The sequence below is a fragment of the Sphaerodactylus townsendi genome, linkage group LG03 (genome assembly GCF_021028975.2).
Source record: "Sphaerodactylus townsendi isolate TG3544 linkage group LG03, MPM_Stown_v2.3, whole genome shotgun sequence".
Classification (NCBI taxonomy): domain Eukaryota; kingdom Metazoa; phylum Chordata; class Lepidosauria; order Squamata; family Sphaerodactylidae; genus Sphaerodactylus; species Sphaerodactylus townsendi.
The window spans coordinates 60,049,835-60,062,823 of NC_059427.1; the positions used below are offsets into that span (position 1 = coordinate 60,049,835).

At 45.8% G+C, this 12,989-nt stretch overlaps 1 protein-coding gene across 4 annotated transcripts in view; it reads left to right on the forward strand.

Annotated features, from left to right (window-relative positions):
* The first annotated feature begins 386 nt into the window (after positions 1 to 386).
* Positions 387 to 12,989, forward strand: part of EFCC1 (EF-hand and coiled-coil domain containing 1) — a 93,086-nt gene continuing 80,483 nt past the window's right edge. For 3 of the 4 annotated variants that reach the window (XM_048491785.1, XM_048491788.1, XM_048491789.1), the window contains exons 1-2: positions 387 to 1,182; positions 12,531 to 12,940. In XM_048491785.1, coding sequence (XP_048347742.1) covers positions 463 to 1,182; positions 12,531 to 12,940 — 1,130 coding nt within the window. In that variant the 5' untranslated portion in view covers positions 387 to 462. The remainder of the gene's footprint in view (positions 1,183 to 12,530; positions 12,941 to 12,989) is intronic. The other variant, XM_048491787.1, reaches the window with a different exon arrangement.

Genomic DNA, 12,989 nt, shown 5'->3' on the forward strand with positions numbered 1-12,989 from the left:
CACCACTGTTGGAGGGAGATATTCTATTACTTTCCAACGAAGTACAGATACAGAACATTAACTCGCTGATGTGTAGTGCATTGCACGTACAGATTTACAGAAACTGAACTGTTAGATTTTAGTTGCATGATGAAATGTTGGTTGTCTGGCAGCATTTAGCTCGAAAAAAAGAAAGAAAGTTGAAGCGAAAAGTTTTCTGTTCAACATCAGCAACTTGTGTGAAAGAGCAAAGAGGACATTTCTCCCACTGTTCCCAAGCAGTGCCAGCAGTTTTTGACAGGGGAGAATGCCCCCATCTCCTTTCCGCCAGAGGGCCCGTGCCTGAGCCCAGAGCCAGCCCCGCGTCCCTCTCCGCGGACTGGGGCGGGGCAGGGAAGGAGGCGTGTCCTGAGAGAGCCGCCGGTCGCCCGGCTAGAGGCGAGGCGCGCTTCACACGGGGCAGCATGGTGGGCGGCCGGCGCGATGGAGCCGTCTGATGCGTGGGACCCGTACAGCCGGCCGGCCCGCCGAACCCAGTGGTTGATCAGCGCCCTGGCTTACCACTACGGGCTGGACCGGGGCGTGGAGAACGAGATCGTGGTGCTGGCCACGGGTTTGGACCAATATTTGCAGGAGATCTTCCACCACCTGGACTGGGAGGGCGAAGGCAGGATCCCTGGCGAGGATTTCCGGACCCTCTGCCAGGTGTTGGGGCTGGAGGAGGAGGCGGCCGCCGACCCTGAGGAGTGCGCCGGCCTCTGCGAGAACCTCTCGGCCGACCTGACTTTCCGGCAGTTCCATGCCAAGCTGTGCGGCTACTTCAGCACCAAGGCCGGGTGCCAGGCGCATGGCCAGGGCATGGGGGTGGCGCGCCTGCCGGTGGGCAAGGAGAGTGAGCACATCGAGACCCAGATCCGCCTGCGCAGCCCGCTCCGCCGCCGCAAGGAGAAGGCAGCGGCGGGACCCCCCAAGGGCGGCCGGAGTAGCAGGAGCAGCAGCGGGGTCCGGGGGGCGGCCTCTCCTCCGCCCTCCCCGCTGCCTCCGGGGTCGTGCTCCAGGGAGTGCTACGAGGAGATCGTGGCGCTGGAGCAAGCCGAGGACCGGATCGTCAAGCTGGAGGAGGAGAACGCCAGCCTGCGCGAGCTGGTGGAGGACATGCGGGCGGCTCTGCAGAGTAGCGACGCCAGGTGCTTGGCGCTGCAGGTGAGCGGGCGCGGGGAGGCTGCGCGGCTCTGGAGCGCGTGAAAAAAGTGGGTCCAGAGGGCTGCAGCGCACATCTGGCGGGGGGGGGGGGTCCCTGACTTTGAGAAGTTATGGAGCTGGATTCATAGTCAATGGAATGAGTGTTCGCCAGAGTTTTTCCCCACATCTGAATCCGCCATGTGGGAAAAGTACAGAGGGCCGTTCTATGAATCGCCAAAATCAGCTCTACCCTTCTGCGCCTAAAAGGCAGAAATTCAGTATCAGGAAGCCCTGAATAGATTTGTGCGTCCCCCACCCCCTCCTTTAAAACACAACTATTTAAGCACTTCTGTACCAAGTGTGGTGAAACTGCTCTGTCGTTCAGGGGTAAATGAACTGAGAGTAACAGGTTGGAGATCCGATTAGGAGGCCCTGGATTTGTGCGGCTATAGAAGGCAGAAGTGATGGAGAAAGCAGACAGTTTTCAAATATGCATCAAAACTTTGGAACCCAAGCAGTGTTTGCAGACATGGTTGTAACATGTTTATGCTATTAGCAAAGTTACTTCTGTCTGTATAGTTTAGGACCATAGCATAAGATGTATAGAGTAATTAACATTTATATATAATTTGCTTCTTTATTGAAATAGTTCTATCCTGCCTCTCTCTGTGGATGCAAGGCTAATGAGTGCTAACAGACATGAAATGTAATACATTCATTTAAAAAGTTGCAATAAGAACAGGAGTCAGTTTGGGAAAAGTACAGTGACATGCTGTATTGATTCCACCATTCCCAAGCAATTCTATCAAGCCACAGCTGCTGCTTACAGAGGACCACTTTACAAGCCCAGCTATGAATGGAGAGTTGAGGAGATGCTCTGAACCACCCCTGGGAGGCTGTTGCACAGAGTTGGTCCAGTGGCCACGAATGTCCTTGAGTGGGCAGAGGGAGAGGCGACCAAGCTGTGAGAGGACAAAGTTGGAGGAGATCAGTAGAGTGTAACTGCTGGAGGGAGGAGATGTGGTCCTTTACTGTGGGTTGCACGTGTACTTATTAGCACCACTCTGTCTTGCTTAAAAAAGAAAGGCATACTCTTTGCCCATTGTGACTCTGTACATACATTATTAGTTCAAAAGTAAAGAAATTACTCCTAAATAATCTGTGCTTGAGTGCAGGCTAGGGTATTTTTTGTCAAAGTACAGTGTTGCATTATTTTATTTATTTACTTACTTCATTTATACCCTACCTTTTTTTTCCCAATGGGGACCGAAAACAGCTTACATTATCATCTCCTCCATTTGATCCTTGCAGCAACCCTGTGAAATAGGTTAGGCTGAGAGTGTGACTAACTAGCCCAATGTCAACCTAGCAAGCTTCCATGATAGGGGTGGGAATTCAATTCTGGGTCTCCCCAATTGTTGTCTGACACTGTAACTGCAGTAACACAATAGTTTTGCAATACCCAGATTCAGATATAGTTACAAGGAAAGAAGTTAAGTGCCTCTAGGTTTTTTTTTTTTCATTCCCACAAGTGCAAATATCCTTTTTGTACAGGGAAACCTTGTTGAAGTTTGAAAGTTAGGTCATTTGTGTATTTATGTATTGCTGTATGCTGTTTATTTTTTATGTTGCAAGGAAATGAAAGATCACTGGAGTTTGTCTTGCTTAAGACAACTATTGGAACGTTTTTTCCCCCTTTTAAGAATCAGAACAAACATGCTGTTAATTGGTGTTGTTTCTGAAATCTTGTGAGCCTTTGGCAACAGGTCAGCACACATGCAATGAACAAGTCAGCCTATTATATTCCTTAATACTGAATATGTAAAATATTTGTGAGTTCAAAGATGTATGATTAGGATGGAGCAGTTGGATTGATTAATTTGCGCCAACTTCCAACACTCTGTTTAGCTCAGCCTGTTTGTTTATGTTTACTTTATGCCAAAGACTGTTATGAATCCAGAGGGGTTGCAAACCAATTGACCTTGATCCAGTCATGGGTGCTTTTAAGCTACATTGATTTCCATGGAAACTTTGAAGGCATGTGTTGAAAAGAGTATTTACTTCCAAATAATGTGCAGGGTGCAGAAGGCAGAGGAATAATCAACATTGTCATTGGTACTGGGAAAAGCTTCAGAAGAACATTGCTTCCATAAAGTGCACCTTGACTGCCAACTTTATTGAATGTTTTAAATGTGAAGGTATTGTAACATTTTCAAATTAATCTAGGGAAAATGCTTGTTAGTGCTAATGGTAGAGAATAATTGTCGAAGGCTGTCAAGGCTGAATTCAACTGGTTGTGGTGGTTTTTCCGGGCTGTGTGACCATGGTCTGGTGGATCTTCTTCCTAATGTTTCGCCTGCATCTGTGGCTGAAATCTTCAGAGGTGTATCACACTGTTGCAGTGTGTAACAGACTTCCCTCTGTGATACACCTCAGAAGATGCCAGCCACAGATGCAGATGAAATGTTAGGAACAAGATCCACCAGACCACAGCCATACAGCCCGGAAAACCCACCACAACCAGTAGAGAATAATTGTTTCCATATGACTATCCAGAGTCCACAATTCACTATACAGTAAAGCAAGTTTTATTTTTTAATCTTTTATTTACATTATTTATACTCTGCCTTTTTCACTGGGACTCAAGGAGATTTACGCATAGTGAGTCCGCGCAACCAGCAAAATGGGACATTCAATAACCAATGCATTTGGATTGTAGAAGTCTAGTCTAGAACTACCAGAAAGAACTGAGATATAGCATAAGTATTCTCATGGCACATTAAGCAGTGCAAAAGTTGCATAAATAAGGCCTTACTTACAGTAAGCTTACAGTATGTCCCTAATCAAAATCATTTTGCACAGTGCAAACCAATTACGGTACCTGTGCAGAAAAGCCCTCTTGAATCATTCAGTTTTGCATAGTTTGCAGAAAGCCAGGAGAGTGAGTGCTTTCCTGACTTCCTCAGGCAGGCCATTCCACTATGGAGAAAGCATGTGTACAGGCAGTTGTTGATTTTGGCCATTTGCAAGTTGGCACCTGTGGAAGCTCCTGCTGACTTGAGCAAAGTTGTCATAGTGGAGCATAGGGAGAGAGACTGTCCCACAAATAAGAGGGACCAAGGCCATGAAGGGATTCACAAATGCTAGCCAGATCCTTAAACTGAGCTTGGTAACAGATAGGCAGGCAGCCAATGGAGGATTTGTAGAATGGGAGTAATAAGCATGCTCCATCTGGCTCCTGTTAATGGCTGAGCCAGGATATTCTGGACCAGTTAGAGTTTTCAAGTTGATTCTGAGGGGGGACCAATGTACCATCATGCATTATAGTAATGTAGTCTCCATGTTACTGTGGTGTGCATCTAGGTGGCCAGGTTAGCTATATCAAGTTAAGGGGCTTCCTTATGACCTAGACTGTGTTGGTAGAAACCATCTTTACCATTTCATTACCTTGTTTCTCCAGTAATAAAATTGGATCACTTTTAGCCAGTTACCACCATGGCCAGGCAGCAATTCAGAACATCTACTGCATCACCAGGAAATGTGGATAAGGATATGTACAGTTGAGTATTGTTAGTGTATTGATGACCATCAATTCCAGTGTTGCAAAAGATTTGTCCTAAGAGCTTTACATAGAGGTTGAAAAACATGGGGGATTGAACTGTGCCATCTGGGTCCCTACAAGGCAAGTGACACACCAGTGACAAGTTTCCAACAGCAACCCTTTGAGTCCAATCCATAAGGAATTATTTGAACCAATTCAGGGCACATTTCCTAATACCTATTTCTGCCTCCAGGCACCTCAACAAGATGGCATGATCTACTCTATCAAAGGCTGTAAGGAAATCCAATAAGAGCCACAGAGAGGGTTGAGCTTTGTCAGTTTTCAGGTAGAGCTCATCAACTAAAGCTAGCAGAGCCTTCTGTCACACAGCCTGGCCTGAAGTCAGACTGAAGTTATCCAAGAGTTATCCAAGAAGGCTTGGAACTGTTTCATTACTGCTCTTTCAGTCACTTCCACCGGAAAGGGTAGATTAGAGACCAGGTGATAATTGGCCACATTTATTTTTCTGTAATAGATTCATAAGTGAAAAAGGGTAGAAAAAGAGTTTGGATTTATACCCCACCTTTCTCTCCTGTTAGGAAACTCAAGCAGCTTACAAACTCCTTTTCCTTCCTCTCCTCACAACAGACACCTTGTGAGGGAGGTGGGGCTGAGAGAGGTGGGGCTGAGAGAGAACTGTGACTATCCCATGGTCACCCCGTAGAAATGTAGGAGTGGGGAAACAAATCTGGTTCACTAGATAAGAGTCCACCGCTCATGTGAAGAAGTGGAGAATCAAAACCCCCATTCTCCAGATTAGAGTCCACTTGCTCTTAACCACTACACCATACTGCTTCTTTTGCGGCTGAGGGAAGTTGTCCTGAGTTACTGGCTGATTTTTAATAGGTGTTAAGGATTTGTTGATGTGGTCCTTACGTGATTTTATCAGACAGGATGAGCAGGGATCTAGAGTAGAAGTAGTGGCCTTGACATATCCCAGGATCTTGTTTACATTCATCAAGGAAATACTCTCTACACTGAAGCCCACTGAAAGCAATGACAGACAATTAGCTGTGAATATGCTCTGATCAGTTACGTCACAGTTATAACTAATTTGAACCTCACATACACTTTCGCATTAAAATATGGTTTGAAAATTAGTTTGTTTTCAGTTTTCAAACTGACTTTGTTTTCAGTCAGTTACTTTTACTTGTGCAGTCTAGGGTCAGATCATAAGATAGATCAGGCCAACTCTTTTTAATATTATCAGTTTACTGATTAATAGTTGCCCTGACATGTATACATGGACATATGGACATATCCTCCAGAATTAAGGCATTATGTAGTTTTAGATTAGATATATATAGTTCTATTGTGGTGCATTTGTGTGCCATCAAGTTGCTTCTGTTTCATGGAGACCCTGTGATGGTGCATTTAATGACCCTGAGTTTAATATGGAAGGGCCACCTGCCCAATTGTGAACCTGCCCATCTGTTTAAATCATCATCTGAGGTCCTGCTGTGTGTTTCAGCTCTGTCAGAAGCCATTCTGATCATAGGTTATTGAACTCCCTCCCCAAGGAGAGCCACTGGGCAATCTCATTTCTTTCAGGAAATGTGGTAGAACAGTCTTGTTTGAGGGGGTGAACTCTGTACATTGCTGCTGTTTTTAACCAACTGCTTGTTTGCTGATATTTAGTAATTCTGTATTAGATCTGTACAGTTTTATTTTATGGTTATGGTTTTTATACTTAACTAGCGGGGCCCGGCCACGCGTTGCTGTGGCAATTGTCCTTCTCATAACAGTCCGCAACCCACACAGATGTGCATGCAGGTTCAATGATCCGCCCTTATAAGCGCGGGGTGGTCAAATGGAATCCGCCGCCATTTCAGTTCACATTGTTATAGCGTTGATTTGTAGTAGTCTCATGTAAGGGGGAAGGGTGTGCAGACAGAGTGTAGTATTCCTGTAGGTTTAGGGTTGCAGTGCTTGTGGGTAGACAACATTTCTTGCTTCTCTGTTGCAGGTGTAGATGTAGAAGTGTTCTGGGGTGGATACTCCTGGAGGCATGCAGCGTATAGTTGGCCATGAGAGAAGCATTTGAGATCTAATAGATCGACACCGCACCACTATAGAGCTTGGCCCTGTGCTTTGTTGATGGTGATAGCAGGCCTGCTAAGCTTGGATGGGGAACTGTAGTCTCTTAAATTGGAATGGCATATCTGTTGTGGTATCATGGGTATCACAGGGATGAGGACATCCTCACCTTTGAAAAAGACCTGTCAATATTGGCCTCAATTACAACAAACCCGATGAAGTAAATAACAGGCTGACAAAACTGGATACATAATGAAGTAAAGAAAAATTTATTTCATATCAGCTTAGGAGTTAAAATCAGTTTGTTGTATTTTTTGGAATCTCAGTGTTTGAGCCGAGTGCATCTTGTGAGGTGGGGAACTTTTGTGGATTTGTACTCCTCAGTAGCAGAAGGAGGCAGAAGGATGGTCTGTGGGATGCAATTGAAATTCTGTTAATGGGTGTGTTTTTTTTGGGTTTTAAGGGTGTTGTTGCAGGGGAGGTAGCGATAGAGAAAGATCCCATAGTGAAACAATGTTGCAGGAGTAGTACCTTTAGAGATGTGTGGTTGTAGATGTATGGACTTATTTGGCTAGCCTGCTGGACCCCTTTGAGTAGTGTTGGGTTACCCATGGGTACAGCCCGTGAGGAAGCTGAGTGCGTTGGATATTTGTGCATGGAGGCACATCTACAGAAAGGTTGTTATTCTTGGTGGGGGGGGGAGGGTTGGTGAACATCACACTCCCACCCACCCACCAAGGGAAGGTTTGAAGGAAGCGAGTGGGTGAGCAGTGCAGGCAAGTTATGTGTGCGAGGCAGGGAGGAGATGGTGTGGTGTCGGTGGAGAGTTTTGTGTGTGTGAGAAGGGAACTAGAGTCGTTTGCTGCTGGGTGTTACGAAGTAACTGAGCAGAGGTGTATGAGTGAAGATGGGTGAGGAAGTGGAAATGTGATGTTAGAGTGCGAGGGAGGGGCTGGAGTGTGGTGATAAGAGTTGTGCGTGTGTGTGAATGGCTGAATGCGAGGGAGGGGGAGAAGCGTGTGTGGGTAAGGTGGATGAGTTGGAGTGAAGTAATCCCTGGGTGAGGCGAGAGGGATTGAAGCGATTAAAGGCCTAAAGTGAGGTAGATTAGAGGAGAGGAGGTTTTGAAAAGGATGGGAGGAGGCTAGCTGGCTGTGTGAAGTGTGGCTGTGAGGGAGGGAGAGAGGTGTGTGAGATAGAGGTGGTTGTGTTGGGAAGTGTGTGAGTGCAGTGAGAGAGAGAGTTGTGTCACGAGAAAGGATGGGAGGGAGGCTATGGCTGTGTAGAGGATGTGGGTGTGAAGGGAAGGACAAGAAGAAGAATAATAATGAGATAAAGGTAGTTATGTTAAGAGATAATGTGGAAGTGCACAGTAAGAAGTTTTAAGGATAGAGGGAGGGCTATAAGCACAATAGTGAAAGTGTGAGAGAGGGGCAGAAGAAGGGAGTGTGAGATAGAGGTGGATTTGGTGTTAAAGTGTATGAAGTGCAGTGAGAAGTTTGAAAAGGGATGGAGGAGGCATGGCTGTGGAGTGTCTGCAAAGGAGAACAGAAAGAGTGTAATGAGATAGAAGTGGATTGTGTTAAGAGGTGTGTGGCAGAGTGCAGTGAGAAGAAGTTTTAAGAATGGAAGGCTGGAGCTGTGGCAAATTTGTATGAAGGGAGGCAGAGGTGGTGTGGGATAGGGTGGTTGTGTTGGGGTGTGTGGGATTACGGTGAGGGGTTTTGAAAAGGGTGGAGGGGCTATGGCTGTGGGGTGTGTGAGGGAGGCAGAGGGTGTGAGGATAGAGGTGGTTGTGTTGGGGTGTGTGGAGTGCGGTGGGGTTTTGAAAAGGGATGGAGGGAGCTGTGGCTGTGTGAGGGTGTGTGAGGGAGGGCAGAGGTGTGTGGGATAGGGTGGTTGTGTTGGGGTGTGTAGGTGCAGTGGGGAGGTTTTGAAAAGTGATGGAGGCTGGGCTGTGTGGGGTGTGGCTGTGAGGAGAGGGGCAGAGGGAGGAGTGTGAGATAGAGGTGGATGTGTTAGAAGTGTGATGGGGTGAGTAAAGTTTGGGATGGGAGGGAGCTAAGGCTGTGAGGAGTGTGTGCAAAGGGAGACAGAGAAGAGTGTGAGATAAGGTGGTTGTGTTGGGAAGTGTGGGGTCTGGTGAAGGGTTTAAAGAGAATGATGGGAGGGAGGGCTATGGCTGTGTGAGAGATGTGTGTCTGTGAGGGAGGACAGAGAAGGGAGTGTGTGAGAATAGAATTGGTTTGTGTTGGGGTGTGTGGAGATTACAGAGTAAAAGTTTTAGAGGATAGAGGAACTGGCTGTGGCATGAGGTGTGTGCAAAGGGAGGAACAGAGAGGAAGGAGTGTGAGATAAAGGTAGTTGTGTTAGGGTGTGTAGGGGTCTGGTGAGAGGTTTGAAAATGATGGAGGGAGACTATGGCTGTGTGAGGGTGTGTCTGTGAGGGAGGAACAGAAGTGTGGGGAGTGCACAGTGAAAGGGGTTGGCAAAATGATGGAGGGAGAGCTAAAACTGTGTGAAGTGTGAGGGAGGGAACAGAGGAGTGCAAAGATAAAGATGGGTTGTGTTAGAGGTGTGGGAGTGCTGAGTAGAGGATTTAAGAGCTAGTAGCTGAGGTAATGTGGGGAGTGTGAGGGAGAACAGAGAGGAGGTGTGTGAGATAGAATTAGTTGTGTAAGAGGTGTGGGGTGCAGGTAGAGAGTTTAGAAAAGGGATGGTGGAGACTAAAAGGCTATAGAGTGTGTCTGTGAGGGGAGGACAAGAGTGTGTGTGAGATAAAGGTGGTTGGTGATGAGAGGTGTGGAGTGCACAGTGGTAAGAGTTTTAGGGATGGGAGACTGCTGTGAGAGGTGTGGCTGTAGGGAGCAGAGGAGTTAAGAAGGATAGAGGTGGTTTGTGTTAAGGGTGTGTGGTGCAGGTAGAAGTTTTAGAAAAAAGGGATGGGAGGAGCTATGGCTGTGTGGGGGGTGTGTCTGTGAGGGGAGGGCAGGGAATTAATGTGTGAGATGGGTGGTTGTGTTGGGGTGTGTAGGGTCTGAGTGAGAGAGTTTAGAAAGGATAAGAGGAGGCTATAGCTGTGTGAGAGGTGTCTGTGAGGGGAGGAGCAGAAGAAGGAGTGTGTGAGGGAATGGAAGGTGGGTTGTGTTAAGAGTGTGTGGAGTGCAGTGAAGTTTGGGAAGAGCTGCTGTGAAGTGTGTGAAGACCCGAAGGACACACCAAGAAGGAGAGGAAACAGAATCAACCGGAAGGATGGGAGAACGGCTGTAGAAGTGTGAGGGAGGAGCAGAAGAGTGTGAGAGAGTGGGTGTGTTAAGAGTGTGGAGTCACAGTGAAAGAGGTTTTAAGAGATGGAGGGGCTGTGTGAGGTGTGTGAGGGAAGGGAACAGAAGGTGTGAATAAGGAGTAGTTAATGTTAAATGTGAGGAGGAGTCACAGTAAAGAAGTTGAGATAGGTGGAAGCCAAAACTAATGTAAAGACAAAGGAGTGGGTTATGTTAGAGTGTGTAAGGAGTCTGGTAAAGATGGGAGAACTGTGTAAGAAGTCAAAAGGGGAGAACAAGAAGTGCAAGATAAAGGTAGTTATGTTAGAAGTGTGGTAAAGGATTCACAAGATAGAAGAAGTGAAAGGAACAAAGAAGTGTGGGATAAAGGTGGTTAATTAGAAGATGTAGGAGTCCCTGATAAAGAGGATTTAAGATAAGTGCAGAGCAGCTGTAAAGTGACAAAGGAACAAAGTCATAAGGTAAAGGTACCCAGTTATGTTAGAGGTATAGAGTCACAGTAAAAGGCCATTCACCTGCTGTGTGAGGCTGAAAAGGACGACAAAGAGTGTGGATTATGTTAGAAGTCAGGAGTCAGTGAAGAGCAGAAGGAAGGCAAACTGTACAAGGTAAAGACACACAAGAATAGATTATGTTAAGAGTGGTCAAAGATTCAGAAGCTGTAGGGAAGTGTGTAAGATCAGGTCGTTGTGATTAGAAGTCAGTGAAGTTAAGTCGAAGGCAAGAGGCACTAATGAGGTGTGAAGACAGAAGGTGGTGGAGGTGGTTATGTTAGAAGGTGAGTGAAGTTCAAGATGGAAGCTGTGGGGAGTGTCCTATGAAAAGGGGCAAAGAGTGTGTAAAGATAAAGTGGATTGTGTTAGAAGTAGAGTGGAGTAAAGGATTCAAGATCTGAGGTGTGTAAAAGAGGAACAAAGAGTGTAAGATAAAGTGGATTATGTTAGAGTGTGAAGTAAAGAAGTTAAAGATGGTGGGAAGATAAAGTGGATTGTCAGTAGAAGTGTCAAAGATTCATGAAGGGAACAAGAATAAAGTGGGTGTGTTAAGTGTCGTGAAGAGATTAAGTCTCATGAGGAAGGTCGTGGATTATGTTAAGTGGAGTCAGGAATGGAAGTTAAGATGGTGGGAAGGAAGTGTAAAGGTGGTGTGGAATAAAAGTGGGTTGGAGTAGAACAGGGTGTGGAGTAAAGAGGATTTAGGATCAGAGGTGTGAGGGAGACAGGAAGTGTAAAGAAACACGTGGTTAATGTTAGGAGTGTGTGGAGTCCACAGTAAAGTTTGAATGGAAGGTGTGTGAGGAAAAGGCAAGGCAGAAGGTTATCTGAGTCGGCCAGGGAACAAGCGTTAGCTGGCTTGACAGGTGGGATCGAAGTGTGGAAAAAAAAGGTTATCCCGTCAGCTAAAGGAAGTCTGTCAGAATGAGCAGTCAGCAGGTGGAAGTGGACATGCTGCAGCCAGGTCCGGCCAGCTTAGAGATGAAAGGAGCTTCGGGCATGCTCGGAACTTTGGCTGGGAGGAAGGGGTGTGTGTGGAAAAGAGCAAGTTCTTAAATGGACCTTGAGCATCTTGGGAGGACACTGGAAGTGGGATGGGAAGGCTGCTGAGAAGCCGGATTTGATGGCTCAGGGCGAGGTGCCGGAGTCATGTAACATGTTGCCATAAACACTCTCTCGGCGCTTGGCAAGAGTGACGCAAGCCTGGGAAGTTTGGGAGCAGAGTTCGGGTCTCAGCAGTTTGGCGAGGTAGCCCCTCAGAGACAAACACACTGTTAGATTTTTATATATATAGATTAGCCACATAGGTTCCTACGTAAAGGTTGAATGGACATTTTGATAAACTAATAATAATTCAATAATAATTCATTAAATATTTCAGCAGTTCTTCCCACATGCTTGTGTGGGTCTATGTCCATGTGAAATTGGGAAAACACCACTAATACATACATTCATACACATTCAACCACAGGTCCGGTTGCATTTTGCTTTCATAGTTTTCCCAAAGTACAAACTGCTTTACAACAAAGTTTTTTGAGATATTTATTCTTATTATTTGTTCAGGAAAACAGCTGTGTTAAGTAGCCCTTACCATTTTTAACACAAGCTACGGGCCACTTAACATAGAAGTGTTTCCTGAATGTGCATTCATGCTCTTCTTGGCAAGTGTGTATGTCCTAAAAGTTTGGATAACAACAGGATGACGGATCTGTTTGTTCTGGGATTATGCTACGTGCATATCAGCTTCCCATCTGCAATGGACAAAGTATCACTCATGTCTTAATGCTCATGTGAGAACATGTAAAGATGAATTTGTTCACAGTCAACCAAATATTCTTCATAGTATGGTATGAAAATAAAAAAAAACATAGTTTGTAAGAACTCTGAAAATAAATTTGCTGTGTTAAATTTGTTTCTAAATTCCATTTCTTCCTCTGCCACTCTTGCTTGTAGGTAGGACTGTGGAAAAGCCATGCTAATCATAAGAAAAATGGTACCTGCTTTATACATAATCGGAGATTATTAACACACAGCCAGTCCCAGACTTCCAAGTGCCTTCAAAGTGTTCTAAAGGAAGTGGAACTAATCCGGAATTCTAGGGATGGACAAATTGAAGAAGCAATTAGGTTTAATCAAGAATTGGAAAAGGAGCTGAGGAGTTCTCAGGAAGCCGTGGTCATCCTGGAAGACAGCAATCACAGCTTAAAGAGGGAGCAAGCTGAAATGAGAAAGAAGGTTGAAGAAGCAAGGCAGGCGGTTCTTAACAGCCTTGGAAAAGTAAAACAGCTAGAAGCTAAAGCCAGCGAAGTGCCGCATTTGCAGATATATATCCAGCAACTGGAATCAGAACTACAATATTATAGGTAAGCCTGAAGCTGCAGAATAAATATATATCAGACTGGTAATTTAAAA